The following is a 21,997-nucleotide window of genomic DNA, read 5'->3' as shown; positions in this document are numbered from 1 at the left end:
CGACAGCTTTGTATTTTATTGTAGCCTGCAAACTGCAGAAACTCTAACATATATTACGCAATTGAAAACAACTATTTCACAAGCAAAATATTATATACATTTTAAACCAATATTTAATATAGTTGATTTGCGAAAACGTGCAAAGTTTAGTTGTTTCATATATTTTACAAAGCTGTAATTCTAATGAAATCGAATACAAAAAGTTTTTAAAGCTATACAGGACCAAGACGATCCAAAATGTTTAAAGAAATGTTCTGTTAGTGTTGGGGTTTTCTAGCATCTAACTTAGCTTTCCATTGCAGGGCTTAGGTAAGCTGTAAGAAGGTGATATTGCTCGTCGACATCACCGTCATCGTAGTACAGTTTCCCGTTCTCGCCTCTCACTGTCGCCCTGTAGCGGTGAAATATTTTTAAATGAAATCGGTTTACGTTACTCAAAAACAAAATTTAAATTTTTATTATTCGTTTTTTTTTTTTCAAATACATCTAATAAAATAAAATACCAAAATGAAATAATACTGGAATTAAATAGTAATAAAATTAAGTAATAAATAGTAAATTAAATAAAAAACAACATTTACCTCATAACAACTTCGCCACACATCGGAGCGACCCATTTTCCCTTTGCCTTTTTCACAAATTTGGCTGGGCTCGGGTTGTATACGAGCGGTCCAGAGCAACCCTCTTCTGGCATCGCCATTTTACCCTTCTTTTTACGAATAAAGTGACCTACTCCACATGCTGGGTTGGTCGCTTCACCATTTGGGTTGTGCTGATCGATGGTAACAATAAATCCATCCAGTTTCAATCTTTTATGCCCCTTAGCCTTGTGCGATTGAACGAAGACTAAATTATTAAAAAAAATTAATAATATAAATTCTTTAGGATAACATTCTGTTTTTAGGATATTATCTATACGTAACATACAATTATTAAATAAAATAATTTAAAAACATAAAACAAAACATTAATTTTATTTACCGGTGAGTTTTTTTCCGGGTTTGTAACGCCCTTTAGCATCCAAACCTTTAAACTTGAGTTCGTACTTCCACGTGGTTGTGTTGAGAATGTCAGGCAAAATCCAGTTGTCCACTATGTGAGCATTCCAAACAGGCGACTCGCATTCCCGAAGAGGAACCTTGGGTTTTCGACCTTTAATAAAATAACAAAATAAAAGGTTTAAACTTTCTTTATTATTGATGCCAGTAACTTAACAATGGCATTTAACTTTTGCATTGCCTTGCGTCGATTGATTAAAAGTTGATTTAAATAAATCAAAGCTTATGACATTACCATTGTCAAAGTAAATAGTAATTAAAAACTAACAAGATAATTCTTTTTTAAATAAGCCATTATTTAATATAAAAACAGTTACCCTTTTTCCCTGCTTCAGTAACAAGAAAACAACAACACACGATCAAAAATAAAATAGTTATTTTTTTATCCATACTTAACTCGTGAAATTTAATCTAAAAAACAATTAACATAATATGATTATTAAATAAGATTGCCTTTTATTAAACTATACAAAGTACTAGAGTTATATAAAACGCAAATAATACAATTTTACTGTATACTTGTGCCGTTTCCCAATAAACATGCTAAATTTGTTATAATATATAGGTAAAAAATATACAAACATCGGTGTTTAATAAATATGTACAAATATAACGAATACTTAAGTTTGTAATATATATATTCACGACTGTCCTTCAACGACTGTCTAAGTTTCTTAATAAAATATGAGAAAAGCTAAAGGGCCGCTCTTAATACATTGCAGCATTAAACCGCATTCTAAATGCACTAAATAATTTATAGTCATAAAGTAGGCTGGCTCCCCAAGACTGAATAAATAGCTGACGTCGTTACTTTTTCTAAGCATACATTGTCTTTAAAAGCAATATTTAAGTAATGAAAAGGAAATCGTTTATTTCGTCTTACACCAAAAACCAACAGTATTCATGTGGTTATGGTATTTAGAGCGTACTCAGTAAACCAGAAAAATGGTATTGTAGTTAATGGCCGCAAACAACTGACACGCCTTATTTATTCCCAATAGAAAATGTTGGTAAACAATAAACTCGACTGACTTCGTGCTACGACTAGACACTCAAACAAACCTTATTTCCTCATAAGAAAAAAAGTTTGGCTTTTAAGTTGTTGTTTTCTCTACTGTGCCTTCTGCCTAAACAAAAAGAGAAACAAGTAAACTAAACTGAAATACGTTCCACTTTCATAGGCCTAACTTCGCAGTTACTTGAAACTTAACATGTCAACATAAACCTATAACCAGAATATGACATCATTATTTTAATAATATTTTTGAATTTTCGTTATAACTTAATGTTCTTTTTATATAACATAAAAGCACAAAAAACAACACTCAAAACATGTCTCTTTAAATGTCATATTTTATGCTGTAGGCGAGCCTATGGCAATCCAATTATTGCGACTATCCTTTTATTCTTCGCTAGCCTATTATTATCTCGCGCAATTATTTGTCTGTAATTTAATACTGAGTAACTTTATTCTACACCAAAATGTGCCAACGTATTAAAATCATTTTACTTTTAACTTATAACGTCATCACTAAGATGTTACTTTTAACATCCTTTCTTAGTACAGACATTTGTTATTTAAACACATTGCGTAAAGGTGTTATTTCCAGGGCCCTTTTGAAACCTAATATTTAACAGTCTGGCAGTTTGTAACAAGTAATTGTTAAATATTTTTTGTGATATTATTCAGTTACATGAACAAATCTCCATAAAAGTGGTAAAATTGCTGTTTATAAAAGCTTGGAATGTTTATTTATGGCTAGATTTGTCATTGAATTTTAAAACCTAATATTACACAAGATAGATAAAGTTTAAAATTAGAAAAAAACACAATGTTTTACATCCCATTTAGCACTTAAAAACATTAAACTAACAGTATAAAGTGATGTAATAATAAAACCTTAAGCGAATTATAACAAACAAGGTAGAACTTATGGAATTGAATAGCTGATCAAACAGCTTAGAAAAAAACACAGTAAAAAAATGTTAAACCAAGAAAACACAGAGATTGGTAAAAACGTTTCTGACCAAAAATCACAGTACGTTATAGATGATATAAACTAAATAACACCATGCAATAATTTAAATAATACACAATACAATTTAACACAGGTAGAAAATAACGTGAATTTATATAACACTTGTATTTAAAACATAATTGTAAGTGCAAAACGATTTCAGCAAAGGCCTAGTTATCTGTATATACAAAAACAGCTTAAAATATTATTGTTTAATGATATGCAAATGGATAATATATATTTATAACCTAAACACCCAAACAATAAAGTTGGCCCAAATTGTTCTATACAAATTCTACAAAAAAAACAGCTATTGAGACATACATAATACAATGATTTGAAAATTTTCAATATCATTGTTAAAAAACAACAATTATGACCATACCCACATTAACCCATTGTCTTTAACTTACAATAGTCTTAGTCATTTTACATTGTTGAACCACGTGACCTCATTGTTTTATCGCGGAAGTTCCAAATAAGGATAGTGTTGTCGTACGATGCTGTAATAATCCTTGTTGCATCAGAACAAATGGAGTTGATTTGTCCCTCGTGGCCATCCAATTTCTTAACTTTACCGTCCCTTTAAAAAAATGGCACTTAAAAACCTATGAATTGTCCAAATAAATTGGGAACTCACAAAATTAAGATTTTAATCTAAAAAAGTTAAATTAAGGTGCAAGATAAGTTTATTTCATGCTAAAACTTACATTAACATCCTATGCCAAGAAGTACTTACACTAAATTGAAGTCCTATCAATATAAAATTTAAAACTATGCAGTTGATAAATATAAATCTGGTGGTGTAGTCGCCAAAACCATTTTTTTCACTACATGAGGTCCTTGGTTCGATCCCCACTGCTCTAATAACGTAGCGCACTTGAGTAAGGCTCTTTAAACGGTGTCAACTTCTGCTGAGCCAACACTTAATCAGCAGCTTATAAATAGCGGGGAATTATAATCAATAATATCCCAAACTGACAATGGCAACTCAAGACTGGGTCGAGGTAACTGATGTTACTCTATGTTTGGGCCGTGAAGTCGACCTTTCCACATCAAATATAAATAAATGTAAAAAAAATAAAAAAATACACAAAGGCAAATTTAACTGTTGGCAATTTTTGTTAAAAGTGCAGCCAGTAGGACAATCGATTAAGTATTTTTACATAAAATGACAATTTAAATCTGGGATAAAAACAATTTTTTAATACCCAAAAGCATTCCAATATTTAAGTCTTCCATCTTTACCGCCACTCATTATAATTCCTGTTTTTGAATCATTTAATTTCAATTTAACTGATTCAATCCTTCAAACAAACAAAAGGAATTCAAATTTTTAGTCTTATAGGGGCTTAACATTTATATTTATACATCCTCTACGTTAGTAGGAGGGCTCTAAGGCCAAAACATTCGGTAACTTTCGTTATATAGCCGAGTCTAAAGTTTTCTTTTGGCAGTTTTTTGTTTTTTTAGTCTGTAGATTGTGTCGTTTATAGCTTCTTGTTAAAGAGCTCTTAAACACGTAAGTAACGGGGATCGACCCATTGACCCCAAGTATTCTAACCACCAAACAACGCCACCAGCAAATTTATGTCATGTATCAAAATTAAAAGTAAATATAAAAAATGACGAATTAAATTGTATCCATTGCCCTTTTATACGACTATAAAAATGAATTCAACCACACATAAAAAACACAGAATTTCACCTTTTCTTGTGAGCGTGAAACGATTTAATGCAAACCCCAGTGGCAGGATTCCATAAAGTTACATGACCACCAGAAGAACAAGCAATTAACTCATGACTATAAGATACAGACATAATAGAAGTCGGTTCTCCTGTCCAAATTACTCTTAAACAAACACCATTTTCTGTGTTCCAAACCCGTACAGTCTAAAAAATAAAATATCTTTAAAAAAAATAATAAAAATATTTTTTCCATGGAAACGTGAAATTTTGTATTTTCAAATACCAAAATATATGTTAGTAACGTAATAAATATTTGGGCTTTCAATCAAAGGAATTATTATTTGTCAGTATTTGTATAACAGCCTGAAGCAATGAAAAATTTAATACCGATATTTAATAAAAAAATAACACGAATTTAATTTATTATATTAATATTAATCGAACACATTTTAAATTTTAATTTATCTTTTTTTTTAGATATTTAGAGTTCAAATAAAACTATCGCAATAAATATAAAATAGTTTCAAATTAAAAAATTAAAGCACCAAACTTTACTTTTAATACGAAAAACACAGACTTTTAATTTGGATATACTGAAGTTATCTTAGTATATTTTAGTTATAAACTAAGGCCAGGTACGTCATCGGTTGTCAATAGCAACGTCGCGATAATGACGTATGGAGTTGATTATTAGGTCATACGCGGTTACAAAAATCATTAAAACGAAAAAAAAATTAAAAATGTGAGCGTATTATAAAAAAAAAAAAAAAAAAAAAAACTTAGAAAAAATAAAATAACAGCTCGCGTTCAAATAAATTGTTAAATTTCAGTACAACGAAACTATCAAATATAAGGTAGAATAGTTGCGGTTAATTTTTTGCCAGACATTAACCTTTGACCAGTCACAAGGTTATAAAAACAATTTTAGTCCGCAGTCATTAGAGTAAAGTAAATGTGGGCAAAGTTAAAAAAAAAATCTCGAAGTGTACTTATGTTTACAATTTAAAAAGTATAGCCAAGTTTTAAAAAATTTAGGGAAGGCAGATTTGCCAGTCAAATTAAAAAAAATATTCAAATTAAAAAAAATTGGTGAAAAGACAAATTAACCACAATGTGACTTTCAAAAAAAAACTTTTAAAGTTAGTTTAAAATTACCCCAATTTAGGCGCCTATGATAAAAAGCAGTAGTAGCCTCGCATTGAATTTAAATTGTCCATCACCTATGGGCAGTCAACCAAATCAGAGTAGGAAAAAAAACAAAAAACAGATTCAAAACGCAATGTAAGCAAAAAAAATGAAAAACAGCAAAAACAGCGTTTTTTTAGTTCCAAAGTCAAGGTATTAGCCTAGTACTATAAGGTAGTATGTTATACAAGCTAATTTACGAACTGCTGTTTTGCATAATTTATAAATGTGTTTAAAAAAAAACAATTCTTTCTTAATGGGTCTATGTTACATAAAAATAAACGTTTATATACATATATAGCAAAGCCGACTTAAGAAAAGTGTTGACAAAATAGTAACACCGACGCGGGGTCGTGACGTCACATAATAACAATAAACTAATCACGTGAACAATCTATCAAGCAATGACCTCAAGTTATACAAGTTTATTACATCGTTGAGGTTATAATAAGGGAAGCGAATAGTGAAAAAGGTGTTAAACATAGTGTATAACTAATTGTAATATTGTAGTAAAGGCTAGAAAGACTGGATCGGGGTAACAGATGTTATGTTTAGGTCGTGAAGTCGACCTTTTCACATCGTGGATAAATATACATAAAAAAGTTAAAGTTAGTGGCATTAGTGTTTTTCGATAATTCTTTGTCCTTTTTAAAACAATGTTAGAATAATAAAAAAACAGTTTAAGCAATAGGGTAATATTTTAGTTATACAGACATAATAGTTTTTTATAGAAATCATTATTTTTAAAAATTAATTTAAACATAATTAGAAAAATAGAGGGGCCCTTTGGGTTAATTAATCAAAAACTGACAAAGAAAATGTTTTTATAATTAAAAAATTATAAGGAACCTACAACGTTAAAAATAAATTTAAAACCCAGAGAATTTGTCCCTGTTGGCAAATTTTAACCAACACTCTCAAGGGAAACTAATTAAAATTTAACGAAGTCGTCATAGTCTAAAAATAACAAATATTTCAAATATTTTTTAACTAGTTCAGTTTTGGTCAATGCGTTAATTGGAAAAGTATGCTTCCACTACGCTTTAGACAGTATAGCGGAAAACCAAATTTGCTAAACTTGAAATATTTATTTTTTAAAGCTTGCTAAACGACACTTTAAGTTAACTTTTCGCACAAAATCAAAATTTGTTTTTACCCGATCTGCGGACCCACTAAATAATCTTGTCATTTCATCGTTAGCATCTAGTGCAAAAACTGCAGAGGTGTGACCCTTTAAAGTTCGTGATAATGTACAATGTCGTATATCCCATAACTTAATCTAAAACATATTAAAAATTAAAATAAGATAACCTAGTTGGAATAATACCTATTATTTTGGCAACTTTATGTACATATTTGCATGCATAAACTAAAAACTAAATAATTAATTCGGACTGATGGCGCTAAATGTGGTCAAAACTTTGCAAAAAAATTTAAAAAATGTATTTTTTGCAATAACGCACTAAACACAAGTAAAATAGTTAGGATGTGATGTCACAAAAATAGCATACTAATACACGCTCGCACTACATTGTGTTAATATTTTTAGTATACCATTAGTAGCATTTGGTGTATAATACCACGCTTTATACAAGAGAGAAGTTAAATAAAAGGTGAGAAATTTGATGTTTAAAGGCAAAGTCAGAAATAATAGCTAAAGGGGTGTAGTTAGCCCATAAAGTAAAGTATTTGCAACATTTACATCTTTAAAAATTAAGTATTTAAGATAAACATTATTTTCAAGATACTATTTACATTTTTTTCATGGGAAAAATAAAGAAGTGAAAGTAAATGTTCATTTAGGGCAAAATTACGAAAATATCACCTTGCTGACGTGTAAAAAGGCGCGTTACCAGCTTAAGAAAAATGTCCCAGTGGTAAGTTCACCAACAAACAACTATAAAAAACGATCACGTGATGACGCTGACGTATACAAAACCCCCGGATGGTGGACGTGGTTGGGCGGTGACGTTCACGGCTTTCCTTACATACGCCATCGTGTGGTCAGTTCCACGAGCACTGGGTGTCGTTTTTACTGATTTTCAGGCCAAGTTTGACTCAAGTAACATCGCAACATCGTGGATAACTTCTCTTATTTTTGGGTTTTTAGGGTGTGGAAGTAAGTATTAAGTTTCTTACATTTTAAAAGATTTGAAATTAAACAAATTAATTTATAAATAATTCATATTGACACTTTAAAAGTTTATTCTCTTAACTGCCCTTTTTAATACTACGCCAAAAACAAACAAACCGTCTTAAAAAACTTATAAATTTTAAATTTTTTTTATTTTTGTAGCTCTACCAGCAAGTTTAGTGACTAGTTTTTTTGGAGCACGCAAAACAATGATGTTAGGTGGGGTGGTGGCATGCGCGGGATGCATAATTCTGTCACAAGCCCCAAACCTTCCAATTTGCTATATTGGAAGTATCATAACAGGCAAAAAAATTTTTAAAGTCTATGATAAATTTTTGTTATCACTAACGAATTTGTACTGTATTAGTTTTTTTTTTTTTGGAAACAACTAAAACTGACATTTTGTCCAGGTATTGGATTTGGGTTTGCGTACTGCAATGCAACATCTCAAATCGGAATTTACTTTGATTACAAAAGGACAATCGCATACGGAATTTCATCGCTTGGGGCTCCATTTATGGGAATTTTCTTTCCAATATTTCTAAGCTTGATAGCGACATCTTACGGCCTAGACGGAACGCTATTAATCGTCGCTGGTTTCTGTCTAAATTTAGCTGTTGGAGGGTCATTGTTGTTGCCTGTTGAGATCCTTAATTCATCAACTGGGACAAAGCTAACTTTGCCTGGCACACCTTTGGTATTAAGAGCTAAAAACAAACTAAAATCAAGTTCTTTAAATGAGGTTTACAAAAAATCCTTTTTAACCGAAACCCAAGTAACCGATTTACAACGCTTTCCTTCCGTCGACACTTTACAATATTTTCACGAGATCTCTAAATCCACAAACGAAGTTTGGGTAGCAGATGACGTCACGGAAGACTTTGACTTCACGGAAGAGAGGACGTCAACGTCACTACCACATTTGCATACCGTGACGTCATCAAACGCAGACTCGTTGTATAAAAAGGCACTTTTAAATCGATTCCATACCAACAACAACAACGGTACCGGCCACTTATTTCACAAAACTGAGTCACGAAAAATATATAATCTTGAAAATACATTAAAACCTCTAAAAAATAAACTGCCTAGCGGGTCAAAATACACAAATTCAGGGCTTAAAATGATTCCAAAGGTTGCAAAACCGTACATGTCGTTGCTGTCTCAGTGGAGGTTTATGCTTCTCGTTTTAAGTGGATTTCTAGACTTTTCTGTTCGTTTCTGTCCTACTTGGTTTATTGTGGTTTATGCTCAGTCAATTGGCTTCAGCCAAAACGATGGAGCTCTACTGTTAGTGGTGTTTTCAATATGCGACAGTAGCATACGACCTATAGCAGGTTTATAAATTAAATGTTTTGCCAAATCGAATTGGTTGATATTTCATAAAATTTAATTTTGTTACGTTAAGAATTAGTTAAGAAAAATCTCGTTTCCACTAATATTTTATTTTTAGCCGTATATTTTACTTTTTGTTACATTCACAGGATACCTTTCTACAAAAATTTCACAGCGGTGTCTACGCCACGGCGCAGAATTGTTGCTGTTCGGGTTTGCACAACTTATCATGGGACTGGCTAGCTTGGGGGCACCAATGGCAAACACATTCGTAGGATTGTCGGTTTACATGGGAATTTATGGGGTGGCAAATGGCCTAAACTCGGTATGGCTATTTCCTGTGATCACCCGATTCGTACCAACCTCTCATCTGCATTACGCGATCGGGATTTTTCACTTTTTTGCCGGGATAGGAATTATGACAGGCCCGCCTTTGGCAGGTAAGTTGTTCGATGTCGTTAATAAGTATACTTGATTACTTTAGGGCGGCATAAAAAGTAATCAGTCAACGCATTATACGATGTAGATGTCAGGTTGTATATTATACCTGCCTATAATTAGAAAAGCAATACACGGTGATCCTGTTAATAAAAAAAACGCCCACTGCTTAAAGTCATCCATTACATAATTTCAAAATCTTGTTATTGACTTACTTAGTTTTGTTTAAGATTTGATGTCCAAATTACTAGTTGGGGTGATTACTTTGATTCTCTTTATTATTTTTGGCTTCATTTTAGGTTACCTGGCCGATATGTTATCTACCTACACAGCGGTGTTCTATTTTACCAGTGTAGGCTTTTTCCTATGTGCGGTCGTGGTGTGGGTCTTATACTACCTTGCCCAAAAACATGGGATAAGAAATGTCCAAACAACATAGCTTTAAACCATTAAGTGGTTTTTAAGCCAATATATTTTAGAGAATAGTGTAAATATTTAGATATTTTTAAAAGCTTATTTAATATGTTGAAAATCATATATTAAGCTTGCTATTTCATTTATGTGCTGTTTTGTAAAATTAAAACTGTTTTTTTTTCATATTATTTTTATAAGTGAAAAACAAATAAAGAAATGGCAATAATTTGAATATCATATATAATTTAAATATTTTTATCAAAACAACTGTTAACTATGCAATTTTTATTTGTTATTATTCTATAGCAAAAATAAAATAAAACTTGCTTTACATACCAGTCTATCTTGCGAACCGGACGCTAGAAAGTTTTTCTTAGAAATCATGGACCATATTGGACCATGGTGGCCATATAAGGTCCGTAAACAACCAATCCGACCTGGTGTTATGCTCCATATTTTGACAGTGCGGTCATAGGAACCACTTGCTACAAGATGGTCTGTTAATATGGCGACAGCCCAAACGCCTTTCTAGAAATTTAAAAAAATAAAGTAAAAATTAATTATTTTAAAGTGTTATTTTAAATTGAGTTCAAGTCATAACAGAAAAGCAAATTGTTATAATTTTTTCACTTTTTTAACTGAACGTTTTTAAAATTAGTTACTTTAAAAAGTTATACATTTTGTGATCACTTGCAACATGACATTAGATACAAATATCTTTAATCATAATACAAGTAAATGGTCTTGCCTGATGCCCAGTAAATGTTTGTAAAAGTCGTCCAGACGCAATTTTCCATGTTCTAACTGTCGCATCTTTTCCCCCACTGACAAGCAGTTTTGCGTTACAGGCTACAGCCAATACACTGTAATATTAATGTTACAAATGTTATTTTAAAAAGCCTAAAAAACGCAGAATAGAGCTGCAATATGTTATCAAAAATAAATGTTTATGAATTATCAAAAAAACGCAGAATTTTGGACCAATTAAAATGTTTTATAATATGTTTATTACTAAATTGTTTTTAAGTGATACAAAATTAACTAAAAAGTTTTTTTTTTAAAACTAAATTTACCTCCCAGTGTGACCACTTAACCTCATAGTAGCACAAACCCCAACTTTCCAATTTTTTTTAAGGTTTATGTCATCCTTATAAGCTGATCTCCACCCCCCTAGAGAAGGGGTATATAGGGGCCGGATGTCGAGTTGGGTTTCCGAACATTTTTGTCTCCATATTTTGTTGTGGTAGCATAACTCTTGCCAGCTTTTTGACACCTAAGAAAAAAATTTTAGTTAAATTTAACAGAATTAGATAATTACTTATTTTTCAGATTAAAACATATTAAACTCCAATGTTATAAGTTCTAAAAGTGAGCATTTTAAAGTATATTAAATTTGGTTGTTTAACATTTTTTTGGAATAATTTTGTTACTAATATAGAAAGGCCGCCTCTACCATTTAAACATCAAGTAAAATTTGTTACTCTGCTCTAGTCTTTAGTTACTTTTGGCAGTTTAAGATATTATTCATAATATTGTCAAATAATTATCCTGCCAATTGGTTGTGGACTCTACCTTTCAAAAGACTGTTGCAACATGGTAGCAATGAGAGGCAAACCCATGACTTATGTTAAAAAGTATTCTTAGCACTACACAATACTGCTTAAATGTTAACGATTTTTTATTAATATAATTTTAAGCTAGCAAAAAAAAAATGACATGTCCAAAATTCGTCTCAAGAAAATCTTACCTTTGCACAGTTTACAAGGTCAGCAGGTGACAAATATGAGAGAATCAAGTGCGAGAGATGGGAAGGAAGAAGGTCAAGCATGTCACGGTGACGACGAACAGCAAGGTAGGTGGATAGAAAATAAAGTTGTCGTGCATCAAGCTTCATTAATGCAAGCCGTAAAAAAGTTGCACGTTTGGGTCCTTAACATTTGCAAATTTTAATTATAATTATTAAAAAATAAATTTAAAAAAAATACAGACTTACACAAATTTTCTTTAAGATTTTTATCAAAAAAGTATTCAAGTGAATGGATGTTGACTTTTAATTGTTTAACCAAATAATTAAGATCCGGGTTTAAATCAAACAATAAAACACACCTTTAAACACAAAGATAAATACAAGTTCACAGAAACAATGAAGCCACTTTGAATTAAATAAAGTTATTTCTTTGTTACCTGACCACTGTGTATACAATTGATAAAGGAGGTAAGAGTTTTCTGGGTCTGACTTGTTTGATTTTGTTTCTTGCATGTGCCGACGTACTTGTCTTGTGGTTCGCCTTTAAATTATAATTTTTTTAAATTATCAAAAATAAAAAATATATAGGCCTAAATAAAAATGTTACTTAAAAAATTAAGCAAATAGCATTCCCAACAACTTTAAATCAAATTTTAGGTTGTCATTATTTTAGTTTTGCAAAGTTAGTAAAATTTCAATTAATACTTTGTTGAAATTTTTTCTTAAACTAATTACAAAAATTATTTCTTATTTTATACCAATTTGCTTCTGGATCTTCATTAGATAATGGTAAATGATCAATGGGAGTTGTTAAACTTCTTCTATGTTGTAAAGACGGTAACCTGAAGGTAGATGAAATTTCATCCTTATATATAATTTGTTCATTTGCTTGGTTTGAATTGTGGATCTAACAGAACAAAATTATTAAAAAATCTAAGATAAGGTAAACCAAAAAAAATATAAAAATAAAAATGATCACAAAAAATAAAAATATTGTTTTAATACAAAAAAAAAAAAGAAAGTGGGCCAATTTCAGACCACCATCTATAATAAAAACCCAATAAAATTTTGATTGTTATACTTATAAAACATAATAAAAATTTTTTATTTATCATGAAAAAAATTTAGCAAAAGTCAGTGAAAAATTTTAAAAAAATTTTAAATCTTAGAATTTAAATAATTACGAGTGGAAGCAGTCCAATGTTTGACTTTACATCGACCTCATCTCGAATGTAAGCACTTTTGGCTCGATAGAATCGTTGAAGTGTTCGATTTCTTGTTAAGCGTTGTCGAGTGGCTCTTGTAGCCTCGGTACTTATCGGAACAAAACTTTCGTTTGGATAACGATCCTTAGCTACAAACAAAATTGTAAAAATTACTATTTTTTTTGCTTAAATTAAAATTTTAAAGTTAAAACATTAAAAAATCAAAATAATTTTTCACTTTACTTATTTAATTTAAGTATGAGAATGGAAAGTTTAAAATAAAATAATTTTTCTATTCACTTTTTTATATAAAAAATTAAAATTATAAAAATAATTTAAGTTACTACAAAAATATATGCAATATAAAAAAAAATTATAAAAATATAATCTTTCAGTATATTTTTATTACTTTTTATATGTTTTATGTAAGTACCATATTGTTTATTTGTTAATTAATTTTAAGCTATTAGAACTGTTTTTTTGATTGGCTTGTAGCATATGATTTTCACAAAACTTTTAAATTTTTTATAGCCTTAGGGTTATTAAACTGAGTTGTTTAAAGGATTTATCATGCTTTCTAGCAGTATATTTAGTCAGTGCGGTTACATAACACAAAAGTTTAAACCGGTTAGACACTTTAGACTTAACACGTGGATAAAGATTAATAAAAATAAGTACACATTTTTGTTTAAAGATAACAAAAAATTAAGTTATGTATAAAGGTGGAGAATAGGATTTTTAATTAGAACATAGCGACTTTAAAAAGTTATGGTATTATCAGGTTACAGGTTATAAAAGAAAGTGTTTATAGCACAACAAAAATTCCTGTTAAAAACAAAAGATTGAGTGTGTTTAAATTGCCCACACAGCCAGCCCACATTTAAAAAAATGTTCTTAATACAAAAGACCAGAAATTTGATCTAAGTTTTTAAGTAAGACCTTCAGTTCAATAACAAAATAAATTTATGTGGATAAGATAATAATCTTTTAAACATTAACAATTTTGACAAAAGTGAGTAAAATCTAAACTGAAATTCGGGACTATTACAAAATTTGTTACAAAATTTATGAAAGAAATTAAAATATTAAATTTAACACTGTTTGATTTTAATATTGTTTTTATTATAATACTATGCCTAACTATTATTTAATATAATTAAACAATTTTAACAAACTTTAATTTACCTGTATACATAAAATCCCTATGTAGTATAGGTTGACTTGCAGTCCAAAGCAGTTGGAATTGACTGTAATCACTTAATGATATAAGGTGCTCCAATATTGAACATCTCTAAAAACAAATTAATTTTGTAATCTAAAATAAAATGTTTACACAAAACTAGGTAAATTTCAAAACAATTAATATTCTTACTTAACCAAATAAAAACAAAAATACTTATAAGTAAATGATATATAAATTAAATTATAACAGGGCTATAAGTTAGTTACAGTTAACTAAATAGTCAATTTTTTGCATTTAACAATTAAAAAAAATGATTAACTGAATGTAATTAATTTTGGGTTTTTAATGGCTTTTTTTTTCTTTTTCCATGTATAGTTTTTTATTGTTTTTTTTTAATAAAAAAAAACAATATCATTTTTATATCACTGAGCAAGTGTAGTAAATCATTTTTAAAAAATAGTTACTAGTAATTTTAAATAAAATAACATTTTAAAATGATATCATACCTCTTCATGAGACCATTTTTCAAACCAAAGCGCTACTTCATCAAGTTGTTTTTGAAAGTTAATTTGTTCCTCTTGCAAGTCTGACCACAAATTACTTTTTAATTTTTTTTGTTTAACGCTAGATAATTTTCTGGGACAGTGGTTTCGTTTTTCCCGAATCTCATGAATAAATCCACGAATTTCAAAGTCGACAGCTTGTAGTAATTGTGGAGATTCAGATTCCATGCCTAACTAATTATCAAAAATAAAAAAATTAGAAAAGTTATAAAAAAAAATAAATATGTACATTTAAAATAATTACAAAACCAAAAAATTTAAAACTGTTATTAACAAAAAGTTTTATTTAAAAAGGATGTAGAGACTGTAGCTGTATAAGCAAAAAAGAGCATTCTGTCTGTCTGTATTATCGTGTGTAGACGACAGAGTTAAGCGAGCTGTAAAATAATTGTAAGCATATCTCAGGGCACTATGTAAAAAGCAACAGTAAACCAGTTCTGATAATATCCAAACTTACAAAGTAGTTAAATAAACGTTACTAATTAACCTGTTGAGCTACATCATCGAGCAAAATACAAAATATGAGTTTCGAAATAAAACGTCAATCAAAAGTAGTATCACAATCCGGAAAAATCCCTAAATATAAATACCCTTTATCCTCAACGTCAAATTTTTATACTGTATTATTAACCTTACTTTACAACATTCTTTTCGCAATCTAAAATAATATTCAATTTTAATAAAAAAAAAAATGTTTTGTAAAATAGTTATTAAAAATGGATTTTATTTTTCAATGTATGGTTTCGTATTGCAATAACACAATTCGAATAAACACCATAACAAAATTGATAACAGGCAACCATTGTATTAACGGAATATATGGTTAAACAGAAATGTGGATTGACAAATAGTTTGACGTTTGCGGTTTATGGAATAAATCGCCTGAAATCTAAAACGTCCTCAGTTAGTTGCTGGAAACGTCACGTCATGCACTGACGCTTTAGGGCTTTTATTCTTATTCGAACTGCGTGTAATGTAAAAGTGAGTTACTGGTCTCTTATTTTTGTTAATAGTAAACTTGTAATTATGTTTAGAAAGTACCCGCGAATTATAGGTTTATACAGAAATTATACCAAGTTATTTAAAATGGGTGAAGAAGATAATGTTCGAAAGGAGTCGTTATTGACGAAATACCTACGAGTCGTCGGAGTAGTTGCACTTTACTGGACTGTCAGCATCAGCATGGTGTTTCTAAACAAATATCTGTTAAAGGTTCAAAAAATGTTTAATCTTATTATAATATGTGTTAATATTTTATTTTTGATTGTAAATTAAAAATAGCAACCCACATGGCACAATGATTGATAAACAGGTAAAGGCAACTGTTACTAAACATAAACAAAATAACATAATTCCAAAGGTACATTTCTTTATTTCCTTGCTCTTCAAGTAAAATCTTTTGTAAGGCAAAAATAGGTTAATGACCAGGTAATATATTGGCATTGCTAACTATAACAAAAAGTTGCCCTATGGTTAGGCTATAAAGTTGGCCTTTTTCCGTTAAATTTGTTATTTTGACAAAATCTATACATATTTTCAAATTTATTTCTACAGAGTGACACATTAAAGTTTAATGCTCCTATATTTGTTACATGGTTCCAATGTGTCGTTACTGTGGTGCTTTGCGTTTTTTGCAATTTCATAGCAAACAGGTAATATTCATTTGTGACAATAGAAAATGTAAAACTCTAAAATAACATTTTTGATTATGTTAATATGTAATTTTGTTTGGGCTTTCAGGTTTCCCTCTACAATGAGTTTTCCTTCTACTAAATTTGATGCAAAATTATCCCGTGAAGCTTTGCCTTTAAGCGTTGTTTTTGTTGCAATGATTACTTTGAATAATTTGTGTTTAAGAGAGGTTGGAATTGCTTTTTACACCATTGCACGATCTCTTGTTACCATATTTAGCTTGATATTCACCTATTTTATCTTAGGTAAACATTTTGCGTGTAAATTGATTTTGTTTAAAATATCATAATGTATATATATATACATAACTTAAAATTTATTTAGGTTATGTAAGTTTGGATTAAAAAATAATTTTGATAATCAGTTTTGTATGTTAGATTTTTATAATGTTGTTAAATTTCATTCAGGCAAGAAAACAAGTTTAAAAGCAATTGTTTGTTGTGGAGTAATTTTGGGAGGATTCTTTTTAGGAGTTGATGAGGAAGGAGACACACTAAGTAAGATTACCTAAAAAAAAACAAAAAAACAACAAAAACAAAATGTATAAAAATAGTAAAAAATAAAATTAAATACAAAAAAACTAAATTTTTGTTTTTTATTTTATTATTTTATAATATTTAGATTTTTTAATTGCTTAAAATGTATGTTCAGGTGGTGTGTCTATAAAGGGAGTTATCTACGGAGTGGTTGCAAGTGCATTGGTGGCTTTAAATGCAATTTATGTGAAAAAAGTTTTGCCTGCAATGGACAACAACATCTGGAAGTTAACATACTTCAACAACATTAATGCCTGTGTTATGTTTTTTCCATTAATATTATTTTCAGAGGTAAGCTTTTGTTGTAAAAATATAAATTTAAATTTTTAGAATCTCAAAAAGCAAAATATTAAATATATTGACAGCTTGAGAATAATTTATATATAATGCGACTTAGTGGATGATATGTAAGCATGTCGAATTTATATGCCCTTAAGATAAAAAAAAAATTTATTTTGTGGTTCCCGGGTAAATTATCACAGGCAAATTTAGTGATTACAAGTTGTGACCATATTACAATGAATAAAATTCAGCCTGTAGAATGGGCATATTACAAAAAATAATTATTGTAATATAAAAATGGTATTTATGTCTTGCAAGATATATGTGTTCCATATGGTTTATCTTTTTTAATTGTGTTAAAATAATATACCCCTAAGAATGTTATGTATAATTTGCCAACTAAATGTTCCATATGGCAAAAATTGGAATGCACAATTATAATTAGTAGGATTTCACAATAAATTTACAACTATACATATATCACGCAGGAAACAATACAAACTATAGTATTATGTTTTGCACATGTTATTTTAAGCTGTTTTATTAGAAATAGTAGGATTTTACAGGATGCGGCATAATATCTTACAATTCTATTCCCATTTCATTACATGATTTAAGTTAAAAACTTTAAATTTAACCCCCTTTTTAAAATTTATATTAATATATTATACTAAATTACTAAATTATAAAAAGTAAATATTATAAATGTGGTATTTGTCTCCAAAATAATACAACCCAAAATAATTCTAAAAAATATTTGAAAAATATAGGGCAAAAATAACAAGATTTTATTTTAAATTGTTCTGTTTATGCTTGGTAAAGTTTTCATGCTTTGATTATGAAAGGCTTAACTTGGACATTTAAAAAAGACTAAAATATTTTCACTATTCCTCTTTACGATTTCTAACAATAATTTCCAATAAAATTTTTTTTTTTTTGATTTATTTTTTCAGGTTTCTGAAATTGTTCAATTTGAACACATTTTTAGCCTGTCTTTCTGGCTGTATATGTCCATGGCTGGATTTTTTGGTTTTATAATGGGCTTCGTTGTTGGATTGGAAATTAAAGTAACCAACCCAGTCACTCACACTGTTAGTGGGGTAGCAAAAGCCTGTTTACAAACTGTCATTGCTGTTTTCTACAATGGAGAAGTAGGTTCAAGTGCAGTGCATGTACTTTCATCATAGCCAAACTTAGTTTTTAAACTAAAATGAAATATTTTTTATGAAAATTTATGTATTAAAATTAAAACATGTTTTTAGATGGTAACCATCAAGATGGTAACCATTAATAGCTTAGATGGTAACCATCAAGATGGTAACCATTGATAGTTTTTAGATGGTAACCATTAACAGCTGACCCAAGACTTATTTTTTATTTCAGATAAAAACCGGTTTATGGTGGTTTTCGAATGTTTTAGTTTTAACCGGTACCAGTTCTTACTCTGTTGTTAAAAGTTTGGAAATGAAAAAAGAACATGAAATTAATGAAATAAAATACAATGATGAACAAAATTCGGAAGAAAAAAAGACCCTTGTTTAAATGGACAATAAATAATGGGTTTTACTCTGCAATTTGTATTTTTTTGCTTTAAAATAGAATGCTGTAATATTCTGATGGGCAGTTTTAAGTTTTATATATATTAAATATTAATGTAATTATTAAATTTTAGTATTTAGTTTTATTTTTTGCTGTTTATTTAATAAATTTATAATCTTTTTATTATTACATTGACAGGAAGTTATTGCTTTATTGAGTAGTTCTTGCTTATAAAGTTTTTATTTTAAATATTTAGTCGGTTTGTTATTCAAGTATTGTATTAATTTAATTATCTATCTTTAATATTTTTGTGCTAAACTAGTTCATGAAGCAGTTAACTAACAAAAGGAGTTTGCACTTTTTTTTTATACTTGCCTTACTATTTAACTTACTGATAAAATTATGTCACTTAAAATAAAAGATATGCATTAAAATTTATTCCATGTTTCATCAGAAATACATAAACTAATGAATAAATTGTAATAAAATATATTTAAAAAATGCATTTAAATCTAATAGAAAACAGTAAATTATATTGTCTTTACTATATTATTTGTGGTATTGTAGTATGCACTAGTTTTTGCCACTTAGGAGTTTTTTTTTCTGAATAGCTACTATTGATATTATTTTAAATACACTATACCAAAAATAATTCATTTTGATACCGTATTGAACTTTATTTAACATAAAAATGTAGATTAAAAATCGATAATAAAAAAGCGAAAATGAAAAATTAACAACTAGTAACTACTAAATTTAAATGTTTGTTTATCTTGGATCAAAAACATGTCTTTCATTGCCAACAACCCAAAAGTGAAAGTCTTTTTTCTTGTTTAAAAGTTTAATTTCATAAACTGGAATCAGCATTACTTTTTGTATCTGAAAATAAAACGGAATTTGTAGGTCCTGAAAACTGCATAAAAACGTACAGTAATAAAAATACTGGTTTTAAAAAAATATACCTGCTTAAGAACACGTGTTTTTGGACCACATATGCGATGATGCTGGTTTACATAATATTGGGAGGCTTGTAGTATTTCGTAGTTTATGCAATCTTTATGTTTAATAGATTTCACTTGATTTTTTTCCTCTTCGAATATAATTTTACCGGTACAATGCTTTAATAATTGTTCCGGAATTATCGTGTCGTTGTTATAAAAGTCGTTTACTAAAACTTTTCTAAAAAAGGAATTTTTGGTTTATTATTTTTAATTTTAAAACATTTTTTTTATTTTGTAAATTTTAATAAATAATCCATAAACGTACGGGGTGTAGAAAGGCGAGGCAGTGTTAAACGCTACGGAATTGTGGCAATAAGTAATATTGTCTAGGGTAGGGCAATATTCATCATTTGTACCTGAACATAACAAGTCTAAATTTAACAAAAATTCTTAACAAAAAATGTATTACATAAATCACGTTAACAAAAATAATCTTCTAGATAAGTTATTAAAAATAGATAGACCAACGTAATTGCCATTACATCTTACTTCGTGAATTTTCGTGTAGTCGACGATTTAATGGTTGTCGGTTAACGAATGATGTTTTCAAACGATACTAAAAAATACCAAAAATAATATTAAGTGAATTGCTTTCAATTATAGATATCATCAAGGCAACGTCGTTTTCATATAAACGTTTATTCAAAATGAAAATATATTAACTCGCCTACCCTCCAAATTACGTTGGTTCTAATTCGAGTAATTTTGATAGTTGACTCATGGCGACATGACTTTTTACGAAGCCTATTGCAATACAACGATTTTGCTTCAGAAATAGTTAAAAAGGGTATTCTAAAAAAATGTTGTTTGTGAGTAAAGTAAATTGTATCAAGAATAACAAAAATTAAATTTAAGAGTGTCCCCGAACTATGACGTTTAAAGAAAAATTGACAATAAAGATTGTACTTACGTTACATATTCAGTGTGGTCTTCGCTTTCCAACCTTCTTGAAGGTTCGTTGCTAAATGAAAAACTAGTGCTTATGCGATTATCATTAAAGTCGTTGTTGCAGTTTATTATGTTAGCTTCGTCATCTGTTTGCAATGATAAAATTTCTTCCGGTATATTATTCAGTTCAGTATTTCGATTTTCTGAGAGGTTGCTTGAAAATATTTGACTACGATTGTTGGTTGGAAATAAAGAAAAGTAAGATGGAGGGGGTGTTACTTTTCTTTTTCTTGGGGTATTATTGAACAAATCTAAACTTGTAGAACAAGACATTTTTGGTAGCAAGACTTTATATGTTATTTTAAAATTTCTTGACTTAAACGAATGTAATTGAATAGCTGCAAAGTTCCCAAAATCTTTTTCTTCAAAAACTAACTTAATTTTTCAAGAATTTTAAAACAATTGTATTTAACCTACTGACAAGGTCTTTTATATGCTTTTCTGACACAGTAATTCCCCTCTAGGTTTTTTTGCGGACATCAATCATTTTCGTATCACATGACCAACAAACCAATCAAGTGTGTTATGACATCAAAAGAACTAGACTGAAAATCAGGTAAAGGCCAATTTCGTAACGGGTGTGACAATTGCGGGCCATTATTTAAGGAGCGATTATGTCGACCCACTACAAACAAACCTGTAATTTGTGACGTCATATTACGTAATAAGAGTGGCTTTTGACGCGATTAGATCGAAGTTGCGACACACTTTAGGGTAACTAGACGACTACCAGACTAAGTTTTCGTTCCCTAATGGAAATTAAACCTGAATTGTCGTCATTAAACACAAGTGTCATAATTTAATACGTAAATAACGCCTACGTGAAAAGGAACCAAGTTACTATTTAATATTCTCCGCCTCCGGGCAAAACTTGAGAAAAGAATTGTTGATATAACGTGATCGCGGAAATATTATTTAAAAAAACGTAAGCGTTTGTTAGCATAAACTAAACAGTGTAGACTTAAAAAATCGTTTTGTTGCACCATTTAACAGTATTACGGCGTAACTAAAATGCTGTTGAAATAGTACT

General features: G+C 29.3%; 5 protein-coding genes across 8 annotated transcripts; 2 read left to right on the top strand and 3 right to left on the bottom strand.

Annotated features, from left to right (window-relative positions):
* On the bottom strand, positions 1-1,529 carry LOC145760109 (uncharacterized). Its single transcript, XM_082573981.1, has 4 exons — positions 1,376-1,529; positions 982-1,152; positions 582-846; positions 1-391 (listed from the first exon to the last, which is right to left on the bottom strand). Exons 1-4 carry the CDS (start codon positions 1,446-1,448, stop codon positions 286-288), a joined length of 615 nt encoding a protein of 204 aa, XP_082430107.1. The 5' UTR covers positions 1,449-1,529; the 3' UTR covers positions 1-285.
* Positions 1,530-2,737: 1,208 nt separating this feature from the next.
* LOC145743623 (uncharacterized) lies at positions 2,738-15,499 on the bottom strand. 3 transcript variants are annotated; one of them, XM_082561637.1, is made up of 14 exons: positions 15,457-15,499; positions 14,913-15,143; positions 14,409-14,514; positions 13,203-13,372; positions 12,777-12,925; positions 12,456-12,559; positions 12,019-12,200; positions 11,345-11,544; positions 11,020-11,134; positions 10,608-10,799; positions 7,107-7,229; positions 4,785-4,969; positions 4,288-4,383; positions 2,741-3,659 (listed from the first exon to the last, which is right to left on the bottom strand). In XM_082561637.1, the coding sequence occupies exons 2-14, from the start codon at positions 15,135-15,137 to the stop codon at positions 3,506-3,508; spliced, it is 2,001 nt and encodes a 666-aa protein (XP_082417763.1). In that variant the 5' UTR covers positions 15,138-15,143; positions 15,457-15,499; the 3' UTR covers positions 2,741-3,505. The 3 variants fall into 3 exon arrangements, with proteins under 3 accessions (XP_082417771.1, XP_082417763.1, XP_082417755.1); XM_082561629.1 differs by having other exon boundaries at positions 15,427-15,497; XM_082561645.1 differs by lacking the exon at positions 7,107-7,229 and having other exon boundaries at positions 2,738-3,659; positions 14,913-15,494.
* Positions 6,111-10,596, top strand: LOC145743643 (monocarboxylate transporter 9-like). 2 transcript variants are annotated; one of them, XM_082561657.1, is made up of 6 exons: positions 6,111-7,563; positions 7,754-8,069; positions 8,247-8,387; positions 8,495-9,421; positions 9,569-9,859; positions 10,157-10,596. In XM_082561657.1, the coding sequence occupies exons 2-6, from the start codon at positions 7,868-7,870 to the stop codon at positions 10,294-10,296; spliced, it is 1,701 nt and encodes a 566-aa protein (XP_082417783.1). In that variant the 5' UTR covers positions 6,111-7,563; positions 7,754-7,867; the 3' UTR covers positions 10,297-10,596. The 2 variants fall into 2 exon arrangements, with proteins under 2 accessions (XP_082417783.1, XP_082417792.1); XM_082561666.1 differs by having other exon boundaries at positions 6,111-8,069.
* A 424-nt stretch (positions 15,500-15,923) lies between the features above and the next one.
* LOC145750301 (GDP-fucose transporter 1-like) lies at positions 15,924-19,692 on the top strand. Its single transcript, XM_082566302.1, has 7 exons — positions 15,924-16,181; positions 16,524-16,621; positions 16,710-16,906; positions 17,069-17,158; positions 17,313-17,488; positions 18,433-18,630; positions 18,863-19,692. The coding sequence occupies exons 1-7, from the start codon at positions 15,996-15,998 to the stop codon at positions 19,019-19,021; spliced, it is 1,104 nt and encodes a 367-aa protein (XP_082422428.1). The 5' UTR covers positions 15,924-15,995; the 3' UTR covers positions 19,022-19,692.
* LOC145750312 (uncharacterized) lies at positions 19,538-21,507 on the bottom strand. Its single transcript, XM_082566314.1, has 6 exons — positions 20,930-21,507; positions 20,691-20,811; positions 20,509-20,575; positions 20,285-20,375; positions 19,981-20,197; positions 19,538-19,897 (listed from the first exon to the last, which is right to left on the bottom strand). Exons 1-6 carry the CDS (start codon positions 21,238-21,240, stop codon positions 19,787-19,789), a joined length of 918 nt encoding a protein of 305 aa, XP_082422440.1. The 5' UTR covers positions 21,241-21,507; the 3' UTR covers positions 19,538-19,786.
* Positions 21,508-21,997: the final 490 nt, after the last annotated feature.

The sequence above is a fragment of the Corella eumyota genome, chromosome 1 (genome assembly GCF_963082875.1).
Source record: "Corella eumyota chromosome 1, kaCorEumy4.1, whole genome shotgun sequence".
In the NCBI taxonomy this organism is placed as follows: Eukaryota; Metazoa; Chordata; class Ascidiacea; order Phlebobranchia; family Corellidae; genus Corella; species Corella eumyota.
This window is presented reverse-complemented; position numbering and strand designations above follow the sequence as displayed.

What these genes read in the sequence shown, in the direction of transcription:
- LOC145760109 (XM_082573981.1), bottom strand. Translation starts at nt 1,448, where the DNA reads ATGGATAAAAAAATAACTATTTTATTTTTGATCGTGTGTTGTTGTTTT. An exon ending in TACTGAAGCAGGGAAAAAGG is followed by an intron (nt 1,153 to 1,375) that starts GTAACTGTTTTT and finishes ATTTTATTAAAG; the next exon opens with GTCGAAAACCCAAGGTTCCT. An exon ending in TGTGGCGAAGTTGTTATGAG is followed by an intron (nt 392 to 581) that starts GTAAATGTTGTT and finishes TCACCGCTACAG; the next exon opens with GGCGACAGTGAGAGGCGAGA.
- LOC145743643 (XM_082561657.1), top strand. Translation starts at nt 7,868, where the DNA reads ATGACGCTGACGTATACAAAACCCCCGGATGGTGGACGTGGTTGGGCG. An exon ending in TATTGGAAGTATCATAACAG is followed by an intron (nt 8,388 to 8,494) that starts GCAAAAAAATTT and finishes CATTTTGTCCAG; the next exon opens with GTATTGGATTTGGGTTTGCG. An exon ending in TAGCATACGACCTATAGCAG is followed by an intron (nt 9,422 to 9,568) that starts GTTTATAAATTA and finishes TTACATTCACAG; the next exon opens with GATACCTTTCTACAAAAATT.
- LOC145743623 (XM_082561637.1), bottom strand. Translation starts at nt 15,137, where the DNA reads ATGGAATCTGAATCTCCACAATTACTACAAGCTGTCGACTTTGAAATT. An exon ending in AAAAATGGTCTCATGAAGAG is followed by an intron (nt 14,515 to 14,912) that starts GTATGATATCAT and finishes ATTTGTTTTTAG; the next exon opens with AGATGTTCAATATTGGAGCA. An exon ending in AAATATTGGAATGCTTTTGG is followed by an intron (nt 3,660 to 4,287) that starts GTATTAAAAAAT and finishes ATTTTTTTAAAG; the next exon opens with GGACGGTAAAGTTAAGAAAT.
- LOC145750301 (XM_082566302.1), top strand. Translation starts at nt 15,996, where the DNA reads ATGTTTAGAAAGTACCCGCGAATTATAGGTTTATACAGAAATTATACC. An exon ending in TGCAATTTCATAGCAAACAG is followed by an intron (nt 16,622 to 16,709) that starts GTAATATTCATT and finishes TTGGGCTTTCAG; the next exon opens with GTTTCCCTCTACAATGAGTT. An exon ending in TGAGGAAGGAGACACACTAA is followed by an intron (nt 17,159 to 17,312) that starts GTAAGATTACCT and finishes ATGTATGTTCAG; the next exon opens with GTGGTGTGTCTATAAAGGGA.
- LOC145750312 (XM_082566314.1), bottom strand. Translation starts at nt 21,240, where the DNA reads ATGTCTTGTTCTACAAGTTTAGATTTGTTCAATAATACCCCAAGAAAA. An exon ending in GACCACACTGAATATGTAAC is followed by an intron (nt 20,812 to 20,929) that starts GTAAGTACAATC and finishes ACATTTTTTTAG; the next exon opens with AATACCCTTTTTAACTATTT. An exon ending in GCCTCGCCTTTCTACACCCC is followed by an intron (nt 20,198 to 20,284) that starts GTACGTTTATGG and finishes TTCCTTTTTTAG; the next exon opens with AAAAGTTTTAGTAAACGACT.